The sequence below is a fragment of the Armigeres subalbatus genome, chromosome 1, assembly GCF_024139115.2.
Source record: "Armigeres subalbatus isolate Guangzhou_Male chromosome 1, GZ_Asu_2, whole genome shotgun sequence".
NCBI lineage: Eukaryota > Metazoa > Arthropoda > Insecta > Diptera > Culicidae > Armigeres > Armigeres subalbatus.
Window position 1 is genome coordinate 211,585,177 of NC_085139.1, and position 26,425 is coordinate 211,611,601.

Consider the following 26,425-nt stretch of genomic DNA (forward strand, 5'->3'; position numbering starts at 1 on the left):
ACGGCCAACGATGCGTAAACTTCGCAGCGTCCCGCGGAATGGTAGTCCGAAGCACATCCCAAGTAACCAAAAGTTCCTTTAAGAGTACGTTTTGCGCTTAAGCAGCTCGGAAAAGCTGAAGCGGAAAACGTACTCTTAAAGGAACTTTTGGTTACTTGGGATTCTTTCCCCGCAAAAATATCCACAAGGCCACATGGAGATCACCTAACCAAGAAACGGAAAACCAAATCGACGGTAAATTCTTCTCCGACATCACGAACGTCCGCACTTACCGCAGTGCGAATATTGAATCCGACAACTACCTCGTTGCAGTATACTATATATGGCTGCGCTCCAAACTCTCGACGGTATACAACACGCGTCGAAGTCGGACGCCGCAGCTTAACATTGGGCGGCTACAAGACGGTAGACTAGCCTAAGGATTTTGAGAGGGTGCAATGTTCACCTCCTTTATATGTACTCACATTGAGCCTTCATGCACAACCCTATTGAGAGCACCTTCCGTGCTTAAACACTTTGTTATGTTTGTATACGTCACAAGTAAATGTATAGCTACCGTGTGAAAACGTGTTTGATTTAACTACTCGAATAAAGTAATATTATCGCTAAAGTTCTCGTGTTCGTGTTTCCTCAACTCCTCCGAAAATCCTTGCTGGTATTCCACTGTGTCGTAGTGTACTCTCGCCGACAGATTATTGTCCCAGCGAGTGGGCCAAAGGAAGAAATTCGGGAAGTTGAAAGTTCCAGCCTGGAAGAACCGTGTGGTGCCATTTTGTTTTTTGACGAGAAAGTGTATTGGTGTTTGCAACGATGTTATCGATCATTTAGTAATCTGCCTTCGATCTATTAGTAGTTTTTCAATGACTCATTCCAGAGGCTAAATTTCAAAATGTGTTGTATGGTGGACTTCTAGTGCAAAGGTTTATCTACAACTCTGCCTAACAGTTCGTTGTTTGAATTTCACTACTAACGGAGCTATAGCGCTAGTAGCAGTAACTTGGACTAAATGATTGCATATTTGGTTATCATTTAGTATAAGTATAGCAACTAGCACCGTAACTCCTTAAGCAGTGGAATTCGAACATCGACCTGTTAAAGAGAGTTGTAGAAAAACCTTCGCACTAAAAGTCGACCATACAACACATTTTGAAATTTAGCCTCTGGAATGAGTTATTGACAAACTACTAAATGATCGAACGCAGATTACTAAATGATCGATAACATCCTGGGTGTTTGTGAAAGCAAGGCTAGCAAAATTATGAGAAGAGAGAAGTTTGCCAGTTTTCCAGTGAGAAGACGGGAAGAGTTGTATTTGCTTACCCCGTGAAAAAGTGCATCGGTGAAGATGGGTGATTCGAAATTTTCGATTGCCAAATTTAACGGCAGCAACTGGCAAACATGGAAAGTGCGGGTCAAGATGTTTCTTGCTCGCGGCAATCTTGTAACCGTTTGGTTACAAATTGTAGATTTTTGTTTTGTAATTATGTTGTTTTGTCGGAGCCTTCACGTTTCTCGTGTAATACCAGCAGAGCTACCACAGAAGCGTTAGGGTTTGGTACCGCTGTAATAACATGAGGGTGCTATAAAATATCCAACATGGCATCATGCTTGGAAGAATGCCATGTTGGATGAAAGCGAATTGCAAAATTAGCGGGAAAATATGGGAAGAAATTGATATAAAAGAGTAGCCATTGCCCAATTTCGGCCTCTTAGTATATCAGGCGTCCGTGTGCTGTGAAGTGGAAGTGAAGTGCAGAATTTCAAGTGAACCCCCCCCCCTTTTTCTAGCAGGAGCTAGTGTGAACTCCGGGGAAAAAGTGTTCAGGTAATTCTGAACCCTGTACTGTGGAACTTGAAGTTAATTCCTCTGTGTCCTTTAGGACCTCTTTTGCTCTCTTTTTCTACGTCTTTTTCGAACTGCCAATTCGTCCAGCACACGGTTCGGCCCGCGAAGTCATTTGGCTTCCGTGCCTAATCAGTCAAGGATTTTAACGTCCTTCACCGGACGACTCCTCGGGCCGTAGGCCCTAATCGTCAAGGAGGAGTTCCCCTCTCGGCCGTCCAAGGTGGCTAAGCCACGGCCGGCCGATCGCGCATACGAGGGAAGACGCCTGCCCGTTGGCCCCGTCGGATAAAGATTGTCCGTTCACCGCTCGCCTCGCTATTCTGGCGAGATTTCTGGCCGCACAGTTGGACTGGAGTCACTGTGGCGGCTATTTCGGCCCCGTCATCAACAGCAGCAGCGGTATGTACCGGTACGATCGATAGAATTAGGATACACTTAACAAATTAACACACAATTTGATTACACAGAACAACACGCACACGCCACAAATAGGAAAAATAAAATTTTACAAGGAAAGTGAAAGTTCTGTGTTGTTAGTTTTTGTTTACCGCGAAAAACCCTTGATTACCCAGTAGTTAGCCGACCCGGGGATTGCCGGAGAGTCTCTTGCATCTTGGTTGTGCTCGCTACTGCTAGTTGTCGATCTAGTTTCAATCTCTGGTATGTGATCGAAGAAGACATTCCCGACGAAGAGGATCGTACCGACTGTGGGGTCCAATTCCGCCGAACGATCTATCCGTTGGTGTGATCGCTAAAGTGCTGTCTTGTCGAGCGTGCAACTGCGTTCGTTGCCCGACGAGAAAAGATGCAATGTCATGGCCTGCTATTCACTAGTCAATGTTGGCAACCGTTATACGAATGATATTTGCATTTCTGTCATCAATGCACGCTGGAAGTGGAAGACCTATTTTCTAATATATCTCATCCTCACATTCCCCTTCTTCTCTCACCAAAAAAAGAGAAAAATAAAAGACAGGAACACCGTCTTCGACCAGAGGTCGTACAGACTGAACACTTAACACCTAGCATTAGACAACGGACACATAACACCCAGTGGACCAGTGGAGAATTTTTCGATCACGAAAAGTTTCCTCCTTACCGGGGCGGGAATCGAACCCACACTCCATAGCACATGCGTCTAGACGATTGACGTCGCTAACCGCACGGCCACGAAGGCCACAAAAAAACAGGGACTTGGGATTTTCATAAACAACTATTTACATCTCCTTTTTTTTAATTACAGCCAAGTACTCAATTCCCATTTTCAAATACATCTCAATTCAAATTTGAATCGTTGCGTTCTGCTGGTCCACCGCATTAACGTTTCATTTACACGAACAATCCGCCCCTCTTCTACACAACCTTTACCATCAAAAGATGCAGCAATCCTATACTCTTCAAGAGCACCTTCGACAACACAAGCAGAAAACCGTTGGGAAAATAATTCATTTATTCCGAAAACAATTCATGTTAACTCGAATCTCGAATGTGGAGCCCAATTCCACCGAACGATCTATCCGTTAGTGTGATCGCTAAAGTGCTCTCTTGTCGAGCGTGCAACTGCGTTCGTTGCCCGACGAGGAAAGAGGCAAAGTCATGGCCTGCTATTCACTAGTCAATGTTGGCAACCAAACCGTAATACGAATGTTATTTGCATATCTGTCATCAATGCATGCTGGAAGTGGATTATCTATTTTCTAATATATCTCACCCTCACACCGACGCATGGCAGAAGGACGATCGGGAAGCAAAAGCGATAATAATCCTGCTGCTTGAAAACAGCCAGTTATCGCTTGTGAGAAACAGTGCCTTCGCGCGCGATACGTTCGATGCTCTCAAACATTACCACCAAAAGACGACGCGGTCGGTTCGCGTTTCACTTTTGAAAAAGTTATGTGCTTCTAATCTAGTGGAAAACGGGAAAATTGAAAATCATTTGCGCGAATTCGACGAAAGTTTGGATAAAGACACTAAAATTTGTATGCCTGCCAGCTTCGTACGACGGTTTGGTTACGGCTCTGGATAGTCGATCCGACGACGACATATCGCTCGACGTAGTGAAGTCCAAGCTCGTCGATGAGTACAATGAGCCATTTCTGTAAGAAAGCCGGTCATATCAAACGGAACTGCAGGAAGTTCCAAGCTGCCCAGAAGAAAAACAGTAACACAGCCAATGTTGGTAAAGGTAATGTGAAAGATATGGCCGCACAAAGTGACTCACGTGGTGTTGCGTTCACCGTCGGAGAACGGAAATCGTGCGGGTGATAGACAGTGGCGCCATTGCGCACATGACCAACGATCGGTCGTTTTTCGAGTCGTTGGAAGAGTTTTCGGGCGGATACATAACGATGGCAAACGGGAAGAAAACCCTAATCTTGGGTGAAGGAAGTGTCATTGTGTACGGTGTCGACGGGTCCGACGAAACGATCAAAATTAAAATAAACGAAGTGAAGTTAGTGCCCGGCCCGGGCTGTCCACAAATTTGATTTCGGTCGGAAAATTGGCGTAGAACGGCGTTTCTTCTTCTTCTTCTTATTGGCATTACATCCTCACACTGGGACAGAGCCGCCTCGCAGCTTAGTGTTCATTAAGCACTTCCACAGTTATTAACTGCGAGGTTTCTAAGCCAAGTTACCATTTTTGCATTCGTATATCATGAGGCTAACACGATGATACTTTTATGCCCAAGGAAGTCGAGACAATTTCCAATCCGAAAATTGCCTAGACCGGCACCGGGAATCGAACCCAGCCACCCTCAGCATGGTCTTGCTTTGTAGCCGCGCGTCTTACCGCACGGCTAAGGAGGGCCCACGGCGTTGCGGAACGCAAAAATAGAACGCTTACCGAAATGGCAACCTGTCGGTTGGTCGATGCGGGGATGGAAAAGGGGTGCTGGGTTGAGGCAATGTTAACTGTCACATATGTACATACAAAACAGATTGCCGACGAAGACCATCAAGAAAACGCCTCACGAGCTTTGGTGGGGAAGAAATCCCGATCTCAGCGCCGGACAACAAACGCAAGAAGTTAGACAGCAAAGCCAGAAAGCTGACGTTCGTCGGCTATGCGATACAGCAGAAACGAATCTAATCACGGTGAGCCACGACGCTCGCTTCATCGAGTTGGACAATGGATCGACAACGATGAAAGTGACACCTGCAGAAAAGAAGAAAAGTGAACCAGTGAAGGAAAAGGAAGAAGAAATTGAACTGATCCCCTTCAAAGAAGAGAAGGAAGAAGTGCGTGAAGAGTCGGCCGAAGATGTATCCGACGACTACTACGAAGCCGAAGAACCTGAAGCCCCTCAAACAAATTCAAGTCCGATCCTACGTCGTGCAGGCCGAACCATGGCACCCTGCATTAACGTCTAGTGGGTTATAATGTCGACTTTGCAGTGCGTTTCGCCGCGTGTGCTGTAGAAGGCCCAATCGACTTCAAAGAGGCCCTGAAACATCGCGTATGGCATGACGCTAGATGGAGTCTCATCGGCGGAATCAAACTTGGAGGCTGGTCCCATTACCAGAAAGGAAAAAGCCCATTGGTTCTAAAGGGGTCTACAAAGAGAAGCGGAATGAAGAAAACTAAGTCGTGAAACACAAAGCCAGGCTTGTAGCCCAAGGCTTTGCATGTACGCACCAGTCACGTGCCAAGCAACATTCAGAACATTCCTATCGGTGGCGGTAAAGAACAATATGTTGGTTCGTCACCTGGACGTAAAAACGGCCTATCTCTACGGTTCACTGCAGGAAGAGGTGTACATGTGACAGCCGCCTGGATTCATCGTCGCCGGCAAGAAACACATGGTATGTCATCTACAGCGAAGCATCTACGAACCGGCGACTTGATAAAGTTTTGGTGCGAATTGGGTTCAAAGCGGCCGTGGCGGACCCTTGCTTGTACGTTGCTGATATTGGAAGCGTTAAAGTGATGTTGATAGAGTACGTTGATGATATGTTGATCGCGTGTGACAGTGGAGCGTAAATTGAGATGATCACTGCAAAACTGAAAGCCGAACTCGAACTAACACCTCTGGGAGAAGTGCGTCACTTCCCACGGGTAGAAGTTAAACGAGAAGACAAAGTGTTCAAGTTAAGCCTACGTAACTACTTAGACGAGTTGCTTAAAGTGTTCGGTATGGAACAGTGTAAAACGGCCAAGTCGCCGATGGACGCTGGTTACCTGAAGATTGTGGAAAGTGGTGAACCATTCAAAGATCGAACTAACTACCGTAGTTTGGTTTGGCGGACTTGTTATATTTGGCAATTGTCGCTCAGCCGGATATAGCAACAAGTGCAGCGATCCTGGGAAGAAGATTTACCGCTCCTCGAAACTGTGACTGGATTGCGGCGAAGCGTGTGTTCCGCTATCTGCAAGGTACAATATGCTAACAGTTACAGTTATGCGGAGGACACCAGCAAGGTCTAATCGGTTCCTCGAATGCCGACTGGGCCGGCGATACTGAGAGTCGACGATCTACGTCCGGAATATTGTTCAAATTCTATGGAGGTTGTATTATGTGGGCGAGTCGTCGCCAACCGTGCGTAACGTTGTCCTCAATGGAGGCTGAACACGTGGCGCTTAGCGCAGCTTGCCAGGAAGCGCTATGGCTCAGACAGCTCCTTCGAGATCTGGGTGAACTTCAGAACCAACCAACCACCGTCATGGAAGACAACCAAGGATGCTTGGAATTCGTTCGCTCGGAGCGCGTAAGTAGAAGATCGAAGCACATCGATACCAAGGAACGCTTCGTAGAAGAACTGTGTAGTCGTGGGGAAGCTCGCCTGCAATACTGTCCCACAGACCAAATGCAAGCCCCTGACCACACCGTTGGGTCCTGTGAAACACCATCAGTTCTGCGAATTGCTGGGACTTTGCGAGGATCAATCGTGTAAGGAGAATTCACATTGAGGGGAAGTGTTGAGAGGGTGCAATGTTCACCTCCCTTGTATGCACTCACATTGAGCCTTCATGCACAACCCTATTGAGAGCACCTTCCGTGCTTATACACTTTGTTATGCTTGTATACGTCACAGATAAAAGCATAGCTACCGTGTGAAAACGTGTTTGATTTAACTCCTCGAATAAAGTAATATTATCGCTAAAGTTCTTGCGTTCGTGTTTCCTCAACTGCTCCGAAAATCCTTGCCGGTATTCCACTGTGTCGTAGTGTACTCTCGCCGACAAAGCATACGCGCAGCAGCTGGAAGTGGCACTCCCAACGGAAGAGCAGCTAGACGCAGCGTCTCTTGAAGATGGCTGGAGAGATTTTCGATCCGCCATTGGTAGCACCGTAACCGCTGCACTAGGCACGGTGCCCCCGGATCAGAGAAACGACTGGTATGACGGCGAATGTGAGCAGCTAGTGGAAGAGAAGAATGCAGCATGGGCGATATTGCTGCAACACCGCACGAGGGGCAACGAGGCACGATATAAACGGGCGCGAAACAGACAAAACTCGTTTTTCCGCAGGAAAAAGCGCCAGCAGGAAGATCGAGACCGTGAAGAGACGGAACAACTGTACCGCGCTAATAACACACGAAAGTTCTATGAGAAGTTGAACCGTTCACGTAAGGGCCACGTGCCACAGCCTGATATGTGTAAGGACATAAACGGGAACTTTCTTACGAACGAGCGTGATCCAAAGATGGCGGCAGCCCTACGAAGAACACCTGAATGGCGTTGTGGCAGACGAAGATGGCGGTATGGTGATGGACCTGGGAGAACGCGCGCAGTACATAACTTTACCGGCTCCGGCCTACGCCGACGACATCAACGTCATCGTGGCAGATCGTTTTGGTGTTGCCGCAACCGTGAAACTGAATTTGGGCAAAATAGTTACGGTGAATGTGGGGTTTTGCAAAGCGAATATGTAACTTAGTGGCTACAAACTATTCATGTATTCAAAATTTTAGGTATTCGCAAACTCTATACGGTTGATGACAACGATTAATTGAAACGATGGTGGCAAAGTTTGCGCAACAAATGTGGCTGCAATAGTTGCGCAAGCCTACACTGCACCATCAGAAGGTAATCACGCTGAACACGTTCGGCACGTCAACATTTTGGTACCTTTCTTCTGTGCTGCCTCCGCTTGGCGTACACACAGCAAGAATCACGTTGATTATGGGGACGTTCCTATGGAGTGGAATAGTCGCCCTCGTTCCCATTATGCAACTTGTCCGGAACATCTTGGGGCACTTCTAGTTCGAAAAATGCAAGCAGTACTCCATAAATGCTTCTTAAATCCGTGTACATATGTAGTTTGCCAAACAAACGAAAAAAAAAATCATCTTCTTCTTCTTATTGGCATTACATTCCCACACTGGGGATCTTACAGCCATGAAAAAAAAACGTGTTTTTTGCTAGAATACTTATTTTTGGACGAGGATTCAGATTATATAAAAATCTCATTTCAACAAAAAATGTCACATAGGCAGTTCAAATGCTTTTTGTAAGACATTTTCAGACATTCACCAAAGAGGATTTCGTTCAACTATTTCTGATAACTGCAAACGTAAACTAAAGCTTAACATCATCTATTTATAAATATAACGATTGATATAAAATTAACCACTTGATAATTAGTTTTAAGCAAACAGAGCCGCGCTTAAAAATGCGTTGATGAACAGTTATACTTTTAAATATTGCACCATGAAACATTGAATGTAAATTAGAACAATCTCATCCTAATCGTTATTCAATGCATATTATAGTAAACGCTTAGTCCTTAATCACCAGTGGCATCACAACTAGCGGAGCATTGAACTTCGGGTTGTCCGAATACAACGACCAGGTCCGCTTGCGACAGTCAAAGATTCCCACGCAAACTGTCTTGATAATATCCTTGGCGTCCTTCTCGCGGAAAACGGTATGCTCCCTGGCGCTCTGATCACCCAACATACGGATCACATCGTTGAGCGTTTTCGGCGCGTGGAACGACTTGAACGTTTTCATTCGCTCCACGCTGGAGTCTATGATCAGCCCGTGCACCTCCGGTACTGGCAACCGGAGGTACATGTTGGCATGCACGATATGCTCCCCGGGACTGGCAGTGAGAATGTTCAACTGGGACTGATCTCGCTCGGCTGGGCCCATTTCAGCATTATGGAACATCCGGTCACCATCTTGGCTGTTTGGAATGATATTTTTTATTGTTTTAGAAATGTCAATGTGATTTTTTCTACTTACTTCAAGAACGTCATATTAACAGAGCAGCCATCTGCAGCACCGACTCCATTATCTCGGAGAATTTGTTGCGCTTGCACGAAGTTCTCAGCCGAAAGCAAAGCACGAGTAATAAAGTGCCGAGCTGTAATATGAATGATCCCATAAAGATTTTAAACCTTGGAAATGCAACAATGAGGTCACTTACGAGTTTTTCCACTATAAAGCTTGCTGGCGCTGAGAGTGTTGATCGAAAACACCAATCCATGGTAGTTATAGTTCATGGTGTATCCCGGTAGATGGCCTGCATAGCAGAGGGACGTGAAGCGTTCCTCGGTTACGTTGTACTTACCCTGCGGAGAGTCCGATACGATATGAGCCGAAACGAAGTAGTAGTGATTCAGTACCTCACTCAGGGCATCTTCAGTATGGGCTAGGATCTCCTAATTAATTCGAGGATTCAAATGAGCTATGTGAAGGATGACTTGTACGATTGAGTAAACTTACACAATCTGGTTCATTGACGCAAACAGTCGAGCACCCGATCGGCTGATTGATGCTGTTTTTACCTTCAACGGCTACCGGTAGGATCTCGTCCATGTGTAGTAGGAACAGCTATAATCAAGTGGAGAAAGAGCAGAATATAGCATGTAGTGTCTAATGACTTAATTAAAATCTCATTAATCATACGCCTTGAGCATGGCAGCGTGAACCGGTTCAACATTGTTCACACGGCTTCTTTAGATGTGGGAGTTGTTTTGATCTTGGATGCTAATATGTGCACCAATTATCAACAGTGTGGCCAAGTTCAAGCTATCAGGTGTTTCACCATGTAATAGAAATACCTATCAAGTTATGATAGCAGCGTAATGAACATTTGCTAGACAATCATGGCCGCAACAAAGATGACGATTTAATATCGATGTTCATATAGTTTCATCAAGTAGCTAAAATTAAAATTAAATCAGGTCAGGGTCTGTTCACAAATTACGTAACGCTTCTGGGGGGAGGGGGGAGGTCCAACTTGCGTTATACTTTGTTACACTAAAAGGTGGGGGAGGGGGTGGGTAGTACCAAATGTTACGCATAACGCGAATAAAAGTTTATTTGAATGTCTTATTTTTAAATCACTGATTGAAGTTATTGCTGTTTATCGTTATCGTATTTTATTATCGAAACCAAGCATGCTGACATAGCGGGACTGATATGCATAAAAATACAAAGTGCATATTGTTTTTCTCGACACCACAGTTCCGCAAAACTATGTAAATGGTTATGATCACAAATTATATTTTCGTTTCTGCTAGCTGTATTCTTGATATCCTTGATTTTTGATCATGTGCCGTCCCCATTCTAACAGTGTTAAAAAATACCAAAACCCAAATGCTTCAGAGAAGGAAAAAAAATCTGCCTTTAAAATTTTCACAGTTACGCGTTACATGAGGGAGGGAGGGAGTACCAAAAATGTTACTTTTTGTTACGAGGGGGAGGGAGGGGGTCAATAATTCGGATTTTTGCGTTACGTAATTTGTGAACAGACCCTCATACATCCTGTTATGAATATATGAAGCCGCTTTGTACTCATAGGAAAACAGTTGTATCCATCTTACAATGTAACACAAAGTTTAATATGTCTCCAGTTAGATCGTTGTATAACAAATGACAGCATATATCAATCACTATTACAACAAAAACGAAAATATGTACGCCTCATTAATTGCTGTAAGGAACACCGGAAAGATATCGCTATTTTAATGGGCCATTTTGATAGTTTATTCCAGGTGCCGGGGTGATAATTGAACAGTTTGCCACCAGATATCAACAAGGGTGTAGTAATTGATTCTTGAACTCAAGTGCCGTAATTGAGACTCTAATCGGTTTCATTCTCTATCAAGCAGCGATGATAATTATTGATCAACTTTGTTGTCAGATCGGTTAATTGCAATTATTTGTCATGTTCAATTAGTCGCAGCATTCAGTGTCTAAATGTGGATTTTTTTTTCTATTTCTAATGTGGGAAACAGCTGTCACGTACTATAAGTCAGATGTACCCAAGGGTTCATAAATATTATGAACATGATACGAACCTTATGAAATTCCACTTGTGCGCCATCTGCCGTGCCTTCCAGTTCTCGGACGTACTGTGGGAACGATTTCTTCACCGAGTCGAGAGTTTCATTGTAGACTTTTCCTATGGAGAAATGGAAGGATGCTCATTATTATTCCTTTATATTGGAAAAAAAAACTTAATATTGATTAGCGATCTTATGTAAGTACATTAACAAGATGAATTATTAGGCCACTAAAAATCGTACACGAATAAAGACTTTATCTTAGAGATGAGAAACCAAATTTGGATGTTGGATGTTGGATTAAATCAGGAAGGACCTTAAAAAGTCTATGCTGACCCTCTGCTACATGGTTGTATAGGCAAAGCAGGAGTGGAAGTCCTGGAACGAAAGATCCGCTAACTTACCGAGGAGAAAGAGTTGGCAGTGAGCAAAGCGGTGGAGGCCACACTTAATTTTTTTACCGGGATCTCAGCAGAATGTTGAACTTTTACCGAGAATCGCACAGCCGTGCCCCAGCAAACATGTTTTTTGCCGAGATATCTGTCAAAAATGCTGATAGTCAGCAACTAATTTGCCGAAAATCAGCTAACAAACGCTATTTTTGCCGGAATATCAGTTATTAATTTTGCTGGCGCACGGCTGTGCGGATTTTTGCCGAGCTGCAGAAATAAAAACTGAGTGTGCAGGATGGAAGCCGATTCGAAGATTCGAGTCCTTACCGAAGAAAAGCAGCTGGCAGAAAGCCAGACTGCAGAACTCCGCAGACGCATTGCTGTCACTGAAGCAACTTCAAAGCTAAGTAAGGGGCTGTCCATATACCACGTGGACAGTTTAGGGAGGAGGGGGTGTAGGGAGAATGTCCACGGTTCATATAATTTTTTAAGAATTTATATGGACAGTTGTACACCCTGGGGGAGGGGGGTATCTAAAGCTGACCAAAACATGTCCACGTGGTATATGAACAGCCCCAGGTCAGTATGGCAACCGGTATTGTACAAGAGGAAGGCTACTAAGATTCGTCAGGAGAAGGTTGAGCAGGTTGCCGACCCTAAGGAACGACGGAAACCAGTTCCTCCTTCAACGAGGTCTACCGAAGTTTACCGGGAGGAAGGTTTGCCCTGGAGGGAAGTTGTGAACCACAGGCGAAGAAGGAGCGAAAAACGGCAGAGGAGGCGAAGGCGCCATTGGCCAAGAAGGAGAGTGCCCGTAGAGGAAAGGGCACACATTCCAATGGTCATGGCAGGAAGGACAGAGGTGAAGCAATGGTAAGAGCTATGCTGACGTTCTGAAGGTTTTACGGGGCGATAAAAAGCTCACAGGCCTAGAGTATGATGTCAACTGCATCCATAGAACGCAGAAGGGCGAGTTGATAGTCGTCTTAAAGAGGGAAGCTGGGCGGAAGAGTTCCACGTATAAAAAGTAGGCAGAAGAGGTGCTGGGTGGTGCGTTTTAGGTGAGAGCTCTTATGAGAGGTTGGTCGGTATGTTCGGTGAGCGCAAACCAATAACATCAGGCCTGCTTCAAGTGCTTCGATTACGGACATTAGTCATATGACTGCAAAGGTCCTGATCGGAGTCGGCTTTGCCGAAGGTGTGGAGCTGAAGGTCACAAGGCTCAAACCTGCCAGCCCGCACCGAGGTGTTTGATCTGTGGTCCTGGCACAGATAACAAACACCCGTCTGGTGGGTAGGTCTGTCCGGCCTCCATGCGGATTCGGGCATGCAAGTAGCTCAGCTAAATCTGGTGTCAGGCCATTAGGCCGAAGGCCGTTAGGCCGAAGGCCATTTGGCCGAAGGTCATTAGGCCGAATGGACATTAGGCCGAATGGTCATTAGGCCGAATGGACATTAGGCCGAATGGTCATTAGGCCGAATGGACATTAGGCCGAATGGTCATTAGGCCGAATGGCCATTAGGCCGAATCAGCAAAAAGAAGCAAGAAGTGAAAAATGAGAAATTCTTTCTTCCCCTCACCCCTTCTCCCTTCACCCTTTCCTTGTTTCTTCTTCCTTCTTCCTCCTTCCATCATCCTTCTTTCTTCCTTCTTTCTTCTTCCTTCTTTATTCTTCCTTCTTCCATCTTCCGTTTTCTTTCTCCCTTCTTCCATCTTCCTTCTTCCTTCTTCCCTCTTCCTTCTTCCTTCTTCCTTCTTCCTTCTTTCTTCTTCTTTCTTCCTTCTTCCTTCTTTCTTCTTCCGACTTCCTTCTTTCTTCTTCCTTCTTTCTTCTTTCTTCTATCTTCTTCCGTTTTCCTTCTTCCTTCTTCGTTTTTCCTTCTTTCCTCTTCCTTCTTCCTGCTCTCTTTTTCCTTTTTCCTTCTTCCTTTTTCCTTCTTACTTCTTCCTACTTCCTACTTCGTTCTTCCTTCTTCCTTCTTTCTTCTTCTTTCTTTATTCTTCTTTCTTCTTCCTTCCTTCTTTCTTCTTCCTTCTTTCTTCTTCCTTCTTCCATCTTCCTTCTTCCCTCTTCCTTCTTCCTTCTTCCTTCTTCCTTCTTCCTTCTTCCCTCTTCCTTCTCCCTTCTCCCTTCTCCCTTCTTCCTTCTTCCTTCTTCCTTCTTCCTTCTTCTTTCTTCCTTCTTCCTTCTTTCTTCTTCCGACTTCCTTCTTTCTTCTTTCTTCTTTCTTCTTTCTTCTTCCTTCTTCGTTCTTCCTTCTTTCTTCTTTCTTCTTCCTTCTTTCTTCTTCCTTTTTTCTTCTTCCTTCTTTCTTCTTCCTTCTTCCGTTTTCCTTCTTCCTTCTTCCTTCTTTCTTCTTTCTTCTTTCTTCTTCCTTCTTCCTTCTTCCCCTCTTCCTTCTCCCTTCTCCATTCTTCCTTCTTCTTTCTTCCTTCCTCCTTATTTCTTCTTCCTTCTTCCTTCTTCCTTCTTTCTTCTTCCTTCTTTCTTCTTCCTTCTTTCTTCTTCCTTCTTCCTTCTTCCTTCTTCCTTCTTCCATTTTCCTTCTTCCTTCTTCCTTCTTCCTTTTTCCTTCTTCCTTCTTCCTTCTTGCTTCTTGCTTCTTCCTTCTTCCTTCTTCCTTCTTCCTTCTTCCTTCTTCCTTCTTCCTTCTTCCTTCTAATGGCCTTTCTTCTAATGGCCATTTGGCCTAATGACCGTTCGGCCTAATGACCATTCGGCCTAATGGCCTTCGGCCTAATGACCTTTGGCCTAACGGCCTTCGGCCTAATGACCCAGCATCGCTAAATCTATATGGTGATGTCATATGGCGATGAGTTATACGATGTCCTAACACGAGCATGTGACGTAACAATGCCCAGGAGGACTATGCCAACCGGCAACTGCAAACCGGTGCCCGGTGAACGAGCACGATAGCTGATCTTCGCAGAGCCTGTCTTAGAGCTAAAAAACGTGCTAGAACCGAAGTGGACAGGCTAGAAAGACGCCGGGTGTTCCAAACAGCTAGCAGAGCTCTGAACTACGAAATCAAATGTAGTAAGAGGTGTGCTATGATGGCCAATAATATTTCATTGGGGATGCATTCTGGATAGTGATGGCTAGGACCAACAGCACACCTCCTGAGAAATCCCCGGAGATGTTAGCCAGGATCGTTGAAGGTTTGTTCCCGAAGCATGACTTATCGGACTAGCCCGCCACACCGTACGAGTCAGTGAACGTGGTACCGCTAGTGTCTAATGATGAGCTTATCGTCGTTGCAAGAAAACTTAAGCTGCCTCTAACGTTGCCTGGACGAAGGAAACTTCCCAGATCGTTGGAAACGGCAGAAGTTGGTGCTATTGCCTAAGCCTGGGAAATCTCCGGGAGAGCCTTTTTCATACAGACCAATTTGCCTAATCGACACAACTGGTAAGTTGTTAGAGAGGGTGATTCAAAATAGATTGACGGACTATACGGAGTGTGCTGGTGGCCTTTCAAGCAACCAGTATGGGTTCCGCAAAGGCCATTCTACCATACATACGTTATCATACATTGCACTTCGAAAGACCTTCCGCTAATTGTCGGCAGTGATTCTAATGCTCATTACATCATCTGGGGTAGCTCGGATATCAATCTGAGAGGCTCCAGCTTGATGGAATACTTAACTAGTACCGAACTTGGTTTACTAATTTACTTAACATAGGCAATCGCCTTTGCTTAAATAGAATCAGTCACGAGTTGACAAACTCGCGGTGGGTGGCTCACATTGTCTTCTCTTGAACCTCTTCCTATCATGTACATCGTCTTTGACATGTTGATTACTAGTCCGATCCGCTTGGCTTCCCTCTTCAGTCTGATGTAGGATTCCTCCATCTTCTCAAAGTTACGTGCCATATTATCTATGTCGTCGGCGAAGCAAAATAGCTGGACGGACTTATTGCAAATTGTACCACTCGTGTCAATCCCTGCCCTTCGTATTACTCCCTCCAAAGCGATGTTGAATAGCAGACACGAAAGACCATCACCTTGCCGTAACCCTCTGCGGGTTTCGAAGGGATCGCTTTGATCAACCGTGTCAGTTTATCCGGAAATCCGTGTTCGTGCATTAGCTGCCATAGCTGGTCCCGATAGATTGTATCATATGCAGCTTTGAAGGCGATGGATAGATGATGGGTGTGCACGTTGTAGTCGCGGCATTTGTGCAGTACTGGGCGGATGGCAAACACGTGGTCTGTGGTGGAGCGTTCTCCCATAATACCCGCCTGGTACTGCCCCCCGAACTCCCTTGCAGTTGGTGCTAGTCGACGGCATAAAATTTAGGAGAGTACCTTGTAGGCGGCGTTCAGCAATGTGATGGCGCGGTAGTTGCTACAATCCAGCTTATCGCCCTTTTGGTAGAAGGGACACACGACACCTTCCATCCACTCCTGCGGCAAAGCATCCTCCTCCCAAATCTTGGTAATGACCCAGTGCAGCGCGCGATCCAGTGGCTCACCACCGTGTTCAAATAGCTCTCCTGGTAGTTGGTCAACCCCAAGGGCTTTGTTGTTCTTCAGCCGGCCAATCTCCTCCTGGATTTCCTGGAGATCCGGAGCCGGGAAAATTATGTCCTGCGCGCGTTCTCCCAGGTCCATCACCATACCGCCATCTTCGTCTGCCACATCGCCATTCAGGTGTTCTTCGTAGTGCTGCCGCCACCTTTGGATCACCTCACGCTCGTTCGTAAGAAGGTTCCCGTTTATGTCCTTACACATATCAGGCTGTGGCACGTGGCCCTTACGTGAACGGTTTAACTTCTCATAGAACTTTCGTGCGTTATTAGCGCGGTACAGTTGCTCCGTTTCTTCACGGTCTCGATCTTCCTGCTGGCGCTTTTTCCTCCGGAAAATCGAGTTTTGTCTGTTCCGCGCCTGTTTATATCGTGCCTCGTTCGCACTCGTGCAGTGTTGCAGCAATCTCGCCCATGCTGCATTCATCTCTTCTACTAACTGCTCACATTCGCCGTCATACCAGTCGTTTCTCTGCCAAGTGCAACGGTTGCGGTGCTACTAATGGCGGATCGAATATCTCTCCAGCCATCTTCAAGAGACGCTGCGCCTAGCTGCTCTTCCGTTGGGAGTGCCACTTCCAGCTGCTGCGCGTATTCTTGGGCTAGTCTACCGTCTGGACATGTTCATGTAAAGTAAGAGGTGATTATTAAAATTGATTATCAATTTTATACAAGGTTATCTTACTATTTAGGCAGCACCCCTTAAAATAACACTTCAAAAGCATTTAATCGCCATTTCATAGGCAATTAACTATGAGATGTATTAATCACTCTAAGTCGAATATTCAGATATTCAGAGAAAGGCATCATCTCCACTACGGAATAATAAATTTGGGGTTTTTAAATGAAAAATTTTAAATTGTCATATCCAACCATTTTCATATTTGGGCAGCAGGGACTATGTCCAAGGGCTTGACGATCCCTCCCCAGGCCATCTGCGAGTTGTGGCGCCTGCCTAGGATGTGGTGGGGTTTGACAGTGGGCCCTGTTAAACCTCTATAAAACCTGCATGAATCCGCAAGTAGGCTCCGCCAAAGCTACCGTGTGCCGCTCAAAGCGCACAAGCCCAAGTCCTGGTGTTAGGTGGGACGCTAAACAGCCCTGACACGACGGCCCTCCGACGAGACAGGAGGTTTGCGCAGGCCCAATAAGCCGCCTTTAAAAACAACTATTACGAACGACATAGAAGATAATACGACTCGATACAATCGGCAACGACCTAGGCGACGAATAAAGGATCACGATTGGAAGCTTGGAACATGGAACTGCAAGTCGCTAGGCTTCGCAGGTTGCGATACGATAATCTACGATGAATTACATCCCCGCAGCTTCGATGTCGTAGCGCTGCAGGAAATCTGCTGGACAGGACAGAAAGTGTGGAAAAGCGGGCATCGAGCGGCTACCTTCTACCAAAGCTGTGGCACCACCAACGAGCTGGGAACCGGCTTCATAGTGCTGGGAAAGATGCGCCAACGCGTGATTGGGTGGCAGCCAATCAACGCAAGGATGTGCAAGCTGAGGATAAAAGGCCGTTTCTTCAACTATAGCATCATCAACGTGCACACGAAGGGAGATCCGACGACAAGAAAGAAGCGTTCTATGCGCAGCTGGAGCAGACATACGATGGATGCCCACTGCGGGACGTCAAAATCGTCATCGGTGACATGAACGCTCAGGTAGGAAGGGAGGAAATGTATAGACCGGTCATCGGACCGGATAATCTGCATACCGTATCGAACAACAACGGCCAACGATGCATAAACTTTGCAGCCTCCCGCGGAATGGTAGTCCGAAGCACTTTCTTCCCCCGCAAGAATATCCACAAGGCCACATGGAAATCACCTAATCAAGTAACGGAAAACCAAATCGACCACGTTCTAATCGACGGTAAATTCTTCTCCGACATTACGAACGTACGCACTTACCGCAGTGCGAATATTGAATCCGACCACTACCTCGTTGCAGTATGTCTGCGCTCAAAACTCTCGACGGTGATCAACACGCGTCGGAGTCGTCCGCCGCGGCTTAACATTGGGCGGCTACAAGACGGTAGACTAGCCCAAGACTACGCGCAGCAGCTGGAAGTGGCACTCCCAACGGAAGAGCAGCTAGGCGCAGCATCTCTTGAAGATGGCTGGAGAGATATTCGATCCGCCATTGAAGCACCGCAACCGCTGCACTAGGCACGGTGGCTTCGGATCAGAGAAACGACTGGTATGACGGCCAATGTGTGCATTTAGGGGAGGAGAAGAATGCAGCATGGGCGAGATTGCTGCAACACCGCAGGAGGGCGAACGAGGCACGATACAAACGGGCGCGGAACAGACTATTTCATGTTCATGTAAAGTAAGAGGTGATTATTAAAATTGATTATCAATTTTATACAAGGTTATCTTACTATTTAGGCAGCACCCCTTAAAATAACACTTCAAAAGCATTTAATCGCCATTTCATAGGCAATTAACTATGAGATGTATTAATCACTCTAAGTCGAATATTCAGATATTCAGAGAAAGGCATCATCTCCACTACGGAATAATAAATTTGGGGTTTTTAAATGAAAAATTTTAAATTGTCATATCCAACCATTTTCATATTTGGGCAGCAGGGACTATGTCCAAGGGCTTGACGATCCCTCCCCAGGCCATCTGCGAGTTGTGGCGCCTGCCTAGGATGTGGTGGGGTTTGACAGTGGGCCCTGTTAAACCTCTATAAAAAGCTGCATGTATCCGCAAGTAGGCTCCGCCAAAGCTACCGTGTGCCGCTCAAAGCGCACAAGCCCAAGTCCTGGTGTTAGGTGGGACGCTAAACAGCCCTGACACGACGGCCCTCCGACGAGACAGGAGGTTTGCGCAGGCCCAATAAGCCGCCTTTAAAAACAACTATTACGAACGACATAGAAGATAATACGACTCGATACAATCGGCAACGACCTAGGCGACGAATAAAGGATCACGATTGGAAGCTTGGAACATGGAACTGCAAGTCGCTAGGCTTCGCAGGTTGCGATACGATAATCTACGATGAATTACATCCCCGCAGCTTCGATGTCGTAGCGCTGCAGGAAATCTGCTGGACAGGACAGAAAGTGTGGAAAAGCGGGCATCGAGCGGCTACCTTCTACCAAAGCTGTGGCACCACCAACGAGCTGGGAACCGGCTTCATAGTGCTGGGAAAGATGCGCCAACGCGTGATTGGGTGGCAGCCAATCAACGCAAGGATGTGCAAGCTGAGGATAAAAGGCCGTTTCTTCAACTATAGCATCATCAACGTGCACACGAAGGGAGATCCGACGACAAGAAAGAAGCGTTCTATGCGCAGCTGGAGCAGACATACGATGGATGCCCACTGCGGGACGTCAAAATCGTCATCGGTGACCTGAACGCTCAGGTAGGAAGGGAGGAAATGTATAGACCGGTCATCGGACCGGATAATCTGCATACCGTATCGAACAACAACGGCCAACGATGCATAAACTTTGCAGCCTCCCGCGGAATGGTAGTCCGAAGCACTTTCTTCCCCCGTAAGAATATCCACAAGGCCACATGGAAATCACCTAATCAAGTAACGGAAAACCAAATCGACCACGTTCTAATCGACGGTAAATTCTTCTCCGACATTACGAACGTACGCACTTACCGCAGTGCGAATATTGAATCCGACCACTACCTCGTTGCAGTATGTCTGCGCTCAAAACTCTCGACGGTGATCAACACGCGTCGGAGTCGTCCGCCGCGGCTTAACATTGGGCGGCTACAAGACGGTAGACTAGCCCAAGACTACGCGCAGCAGCTGGAAGTGGCACTCCCAACGGAAGAGCAGCTAGGCGCAGCATCTCTTGAAGATGGCTGGAGAGATATTCGATCCGCCATTGGAAGCACCGCAACCGCTGCACTAGGCACGGTGGCTTCGGATCAGAGAAACGACTGGTATGACGGCCAATGTGAGCAGTTAGTTGAGGAGAAGAATGCAGCATGGGCGAGATTGCTGCAACACCGCAGGAGGGCGAACGAGGCACGATACAAACGGGCGCGGAACAGACAAAATTCGATTTTCCGGAGGAAAAAGCGCCAGCAGGAAGATCGAGACCGTGAAGAGCCGGAGGAACTGTACCGCGCTAATAACGCACGAAAGTTCTATGAGAAGTTGAACCGTTCACGTAAGGGCTACGTGCCACAGCCCGATATGTGTAAGGGCATAAACGGGAACCTTCTTACGAACGAGCGTGAGGTGATCCAAAGGTGGCGGCAGCACTACGAAGAGCACCTGAATGGCGATATGGCAGACAACGGTGGCGGTATGGTAATGAACCTAGGAGCACGCGCGCAGGACATGCGACTTCCGGCTCCGAATCTCCAGGAAATCCAGGAGGAGATCGGCCGGCTGAAAAACAACAAAGCCCCTGGAGTTGACCAACTACCAGGAGAGCTGTTTAAACACGGTGGTGAAGCACTGGCTAGAGCGCTGCACTGGGTGATTACCAAGGTTTGGGAGGATGAGGTTCTGCCGCAGGAGTGGATGGAAGGTGTCGTGTGTCCCATCTACAATAAGGCAATAAGCTGGATTGTAGCAACTACCGCGCAATCACATTGCTGAACGCCGCCTACAAGGTACTCTCCCAAATTTTATGCCGTCGACTAACACCAATTGCAAGAGAGTTCGTGGGGCAGTACCAGGCGGGTTTTATGGGTGAACGCTCTACCACAGACCAGGTGTTCGCCATACGTCAGGTATTGCAGAAATGCCGCGAATACAACGTGCCCACACATCATCTATTTATCGACTTCAAAGCCGCATATGATACAATCGATCGGGACCAGCTATGGCAGCTAATGCACGAAAACGGATTTCCGGATAAACTGATACGGTTGATCAAGGCGACGATGGATCGGGTGATGTGCGCAGTTCGAGTTTCAGGGGCATTCTCGAGGCCCTTCGAAACCCGTAGAGGGTTACGGCAAGGTGATGGTCTTTCGTGTCTGCTATTCAACATCGCTTTGGAGGGAGTAATACGAAGGGCAGGGATTGACACGAGTGGTACGATTTTCACGAAGTCCGTCCAGTTATTTGGTTTCGCCGACGACATTGATATCATGGCACGTAACTTTGAGAGGATGGAGGAAGCCTACATCAGACTGAAAAGCGAAGCTAAACGGATTGGACTAGTCATCAACACGTCGAAGACGAAGTACATGATAGGAAGAGGCTCAAGAGAGGTCAATGTGAGCCACCCACCACGGGTTTCTATCGGTGGTGACGAAATCGAGGTGGTTGAAGAATTCGTGTACTTGGGCTCACTGGTGACCGCCGATAACGATACCAGCAGAGAAATTCGGAGACGCATAGTGCCTGTCATAAGACGAGTTTATACAATCCCATTGAATTCCACCACTTAATTGTATCTTGACAGATACGTATTTCGACCTCAAAAGTAAGGCCGTCTTCAGTGTCTCGTACTTGACTCGACTAGTCAACTAGTCAACGTTGCTCATTAATATCTAAAAATATATGAGAACGTTGACAACATAGAAATATTCTACGAAGTCTTCGGGTTGATTATATTTAGGGGGAGATCCTCAAGTTCCGGACACATAAGCCATTTAACAACAAAAAACTCTAACTATCCGGATTATGTTTCTTTTTATATCTTACCAGCAGAACGTACCCTGCGTTGCTCGGGTTTTCACGTTTAATGTCATTTTCTCCGTTGATTGCGACGCCGTACTCTAGATAATTTTTCAAGCGATCGTATTAGGTTTTATCCAAACTCGCCCTAATATTGTATTATAACAATTTTCCCAACTTTTCTTTTAAAATTTACTAACCTTTTACATATAGAAACACAGCTGATCCCAATACGAATCGATAAGATGAAGGAGATGAAGGAGGGACCTTTGCAAGTAGTATCGTTTTAAGAAGTGTCCGATATTGGGAGGTGTCTGGCGCTGGGGGATCTCCCCCTAAATAATTAATGATCCGCTTCATACATAATTTCCATACAAACTTCAAACGGCTCGTACTCAGTTAAATTATAACCAATTCAGTTGAAAATTTAGGAGGTTCATCAAAACAGCAAATGTTATCGTTCAAACATAGATGAGCGCAAAAGTCAAAATTTCAATCCTTCTAGGCTCTAACCAAAATAATTATCTTATGATCTGTTTTACGTAGTTTACGTCGGGCGGTCGTATCTTGTATAAAACCCTTCTGATTTTTTTTTATATATCTTTATTAAAGAGACTTTCAGCCCAAGGCTGGCTCGTCTCGTGAGAAGCAATTTCTTCGGATTATATTCCACTGATCTTACATTATTTATTGCTATTTGCAATTTGAGCAGTCACTTTTAGTATAATTATGGCCAACACACGAACTAATGGCACCCTAAAGTCCGCATTTGTTGGCATGTGATTTGTTTTATATTTTTTGTGTAATTTCAAAGCATGGGTAGTACCAGTTCAATGGCCGAAAAGCGTACAAAACAATTCTGATTAAATTCCATTCTCCGTGAATTATCAAAGTCACAAAACTATTAAGAGCAATTCATTGATCCTTCAATTGAAAATTCATCTTGCCGTTAATATGATAGCACATTATCGAACATTCAAGTGTTTAACACGTTTAACATACAAAGCTGTTCCGCTTTGATTCAAAACGATCTAATTTCATACTCACTGCCCTCGTCGGTGTTGTACAGCGGCAGATAGGTGTCGTTCAACGGTCCGGATAACTGCAGGAAGTTTTTGATGAGCGCAGCAAACGTTCGACCCTGAAATTTAGCAGAAACAACAAACAAACGAATCATAAATTAATAAACACGTCGCTAATGGTCTTTTACGATGGATTAGGAAAACTTATAATAAATACGTGATTGTAGAATAACAAGCCGGATTTTAGAAGTACGTTTTAAGCATTAATGGTTGTTCCTGTTTCATGAGATTTTGGTATCAAATAGAACATCCATTAGCTCACGACCTTAACCTCTCTAAGAAAAATTGTGTAAGGCATGAAGGTCGTGATCATTGTGTCTACCCAATAACGAATAATAAAAAATTATGCCAGTGGGATTGGTTCTTTAAGCGTTGATATCTTTCGATCGAAAATACCTACCACATTGTTAGTGCTAAAATATATTCATAGTTATGACGAATACCGTGCGATATCGCAACAACTAGCGGGAAATTGTTGGCTAGGCATTTAATAAATGGGCTCTCAATAGCTCTTAATCGATTGAGCTAATCTGAAACAAGTCGTAACAGGTGGGGTAAACTGCCATTAGTTTGAGTTATTGCTGCATGATAGTTATTTAATCAATCCTTAACGGTCGATCACAATCACTTTAGTCGTCGCGTCGTGCTATTTATCTTTATTCGCGTTTGTAACATGACCGAACGATTGAGGAGGAAAAACTATGAGACTGATGGCGAATGAAGGAGAAAGGATTTTATTTTGCGGAAATCCAATATCGCGAGCATGTCTAAGCCAATTAGGTTTCAAATTGTGTAACGCTTGCGGTGACAGGTAACGGTTCGGTCGATAAATAGGTTAGGCTGCATAGCTGGGAAGTGACCTTGTTGGGATATCGATTTTAAAGGCGCCGAAGTGTTTCATTCGTCGTGGAATACTTGTGGCATGATCCAACAGGAAAACAAACTAAGGTGAATTTGATATCTTAGTAAGGTGTCTTAGCATCAATTAAATGAATGACAACATTGACAACGCCGCCCGTGAATAATTGCGCATAGTGGTAGAACATAAGATATATACGGACACGGCAGGTATTTCCGTCCATCGTCGTTGGGGCTAAAACCAACGAAAGCAACGTACATTTGCTAGAACTCCACTATAGCAGAACGTTTCTCCTGAGGTTACGATTTGGTACGTATGAGTTTTACAAAAAAGCGTCTTTTTTATTGGTTTTCGAGACTATGACGAGCAGAGGAAAATACCTGCCGTGTCCCTATCTTATGTTCTAATATCTTTGCTGTATATCTTTCATTATTCTAATTACACAAGATTTTGTGTTTTTGATCGTGTGACTTAAAATTGCCACCAAAATTATTGCAACATGTTTAAAAAAATTCTTAATCAATCAAAGAAAAATCTCATGGTAATTAAAATGTGGTAAAGATTTAGGATGAGTGCAAAATTGAGAAAATTTAAATCGTGTAAAAACAGAATTCAGTATACTATTTTTATTTTTCTATAATATTCTTTGAGCCTTTCTTGTTCAACAAAATTGTAACAAATTTTATTCCACCAAACGAGATTGTAATAAGAAGCCGAAATCATTTCCTGAGCAACAGTATATAATTTAGATCCAACTGTATTCAAAAGTTTTAATATGGCAATTTTGTGGCATATTATTGCGTTTTGGCTAAGTGCGAAAATTGTGTTATCCCGGCTAGGTGGATCATTCATGTTTGTTTTTAATCAGCGGCTTGCCAAGCCAGAAAATCAACCTATTTGACAAATCACATAACTTATCAGCCTAGATGGAATCACTCATCTGTTCAAATAGCTGCTTGCCACAACGCAATGCAAGGATTTCCTATCCACATATGCACGTCACCACAAGTGTATCAAGTTCAAGTACAACAAGCAGAAATACTTGGCGCTTTGCAAAGGTGCTCGACAAGTTGCACTAACCCCTCGCCAACGGTCGCAGGGTCCATAACCGCCTGAGTTGTTATTGGCGATGTTCGATTCATCATCTGCCACATCTAAATGGTATACTGAACCCGCACGGAATATTGATTCCAAAAGCCGACCCCCATCCAATGGTGTGACTTAGTGATCTAACCAGGGTAAGTCGAGTAGATTTATCGTCGAAAACCGCGCAGTCCCGCATATCATCAATCTTCGGTGGACATAGACTGCAAATCAGAGAGGCGTCACATTAGTCGCCTCCGCCGGTCGCCACCACCGTCAGCGGACACTGCACTTTGCGGATAACTTATTTTATGTGCGAAATCCCCCTTCGGGTGTTGTACAGTGGCCGCTGAACGATCAAATATCCAATAGAACTTGAAAAAAGCGAAACATAAGGGATGTACCTACATTGTCGAAATATGTCCTCAACTGCAACGAAGGGGCTGATATGTGATCTTGCATAGCATAAGATAAGAGATACTTGGATGACCAAAAAAGTATTAGATGGGAATAGATCATATGAGCTTTCGTCGAAATAAATTGCGAAAATAATTACTCAAATTGTTTTACAGAAACCATCGAACATATTTAAAACGCAAATACCTAATCCTGAAATTTATTAACATTTGTTTTGAAGAAAACATTGCGCTTCCAAGAATTCAAAATCAACTCAACGTCACAGCTTCTAAAATTATTCCAACAACTTTTGGATCCAATTCCTACCACTAAACGCCCTGTGTTGTGTTGTGTTCGATTCGCATATATTCGCGATGATTTTATTACCCCGGCAGACCGGTTGGCGGCATTCGATTCATTCATAAAAAGTCGCCGTAGTAGCGTCCAAAGTGTGGCGTTAGCGTAACTACGAGTCTACCGCAGACTGACTAGGCCACCATGACGGACGGTTCAATGCGAAGGCTGCTGGTGCGTATAAATCGTCCTCTCGTGTTGAATAGGTCCGGGGCTGATTGCGGTGCGGCTTTACCAACGTAGAGCGTAGAAGTTATTAGGGTGAGTAAACCAACCGGGGTGGCGGTTGATCGATCGATAAACGACTTGAGTGATAATTTATTCAACGTAATAGCAAATATGTGATCAGGCGCATATTAATTAAGATGTCATACATGAGCATTTAGGTGGGCTGGGAATGGTCTGGAATACTTTATTGCTATGGCTGCAAACCTTATAAAAATGCGTGAAATACAAATTAATGCCTACACATTATTTGCATAATTATTAAAGTCGAGCTGAAAACGGGATCTATAGTGAAACAATGTTGTTTATTTATGCATAAATTGTTTTGCAGAAGAATTGTTTAGTTTATCTGGAGTTTTACTGCCGTGAATCGCATATCTGTCCCACCTTTTCTGGGTTTTCTATTCATATGGGACAGATATGCGATTCACGGCAGTTTAGCCCTTATTTGAACCGAGATTTGAAAACAATTACATCGGAGGATTGTCCTTTCCCCATCGACCGATCCACATTGTCACTCACGTGGGTCTCCCGTGACGGCTTTACCAAAACTTAATTCGATCACACTGCATCAGCCGAAAACGGATAACCTATATCGCAACTGATAATCGTCTTCTCCTCATCAGCGAAATACGCCTCTGCAGACTGCATTGTGTGAATTCGTTAGCTATAGAGTAGAGAATTGGCCGACGGAAGAAACCACGGTGAAATGGTTCTTTGTTGAAGAACTGAAGACTTGTGTTGCAGATATTGCAGAGGTGGCAACATAGAAGACCATTAATGTCCAATATTAAATA

General features: G+C 45.1%; 1 protein-coding gene across 3 annotated transcripts in view; it reads right to left on the reverse strand.

Annotated features, from left to right (window-relative positions):
• Positions 1–8,366: 8,366 nt before the first annotated feature.
• LOC134205732 (beta-alanyl-dopamine/carcinine hydrolase) overlaps positions 8,367–26,425 on the reverse strand; it is a 97,913-nt gene continuing 79,854 nt past the window's right edge. For all 3 annotated transcript variants that reach the window (XM_062681284.1, XM_062681285.1, XM_062681286.1), the window contains exons 3-8: positions 22,677–22,770; positions 11,098–11,201; positions 9,518–9,625; positions 9,219–9,453; positions 9,035–9,155; positions 8,367–8,975 (exon numbers count right to left, since the gene is read on the reverse strand). In XM_062681284.1, the coding sequence (XP_062537268.1) occupies positions 8,567–8,975; positions 9,035–9,155; positions 9,219–9,453; positions 9,518–9,625; positions 11,098–11,201; positions 22,677–22,770 (1,071 nt within the window). In that variant the 3' untranslated portion in view covers positions 8,367–8,566. The remainder of the gene's footprint in view (positions 8,976–9,034; positions 9,156–9,218; positions 9,454–9,517; positions 9,626–11,097; positions 11,202–22,676; positions 22,771–26,425) is intronic.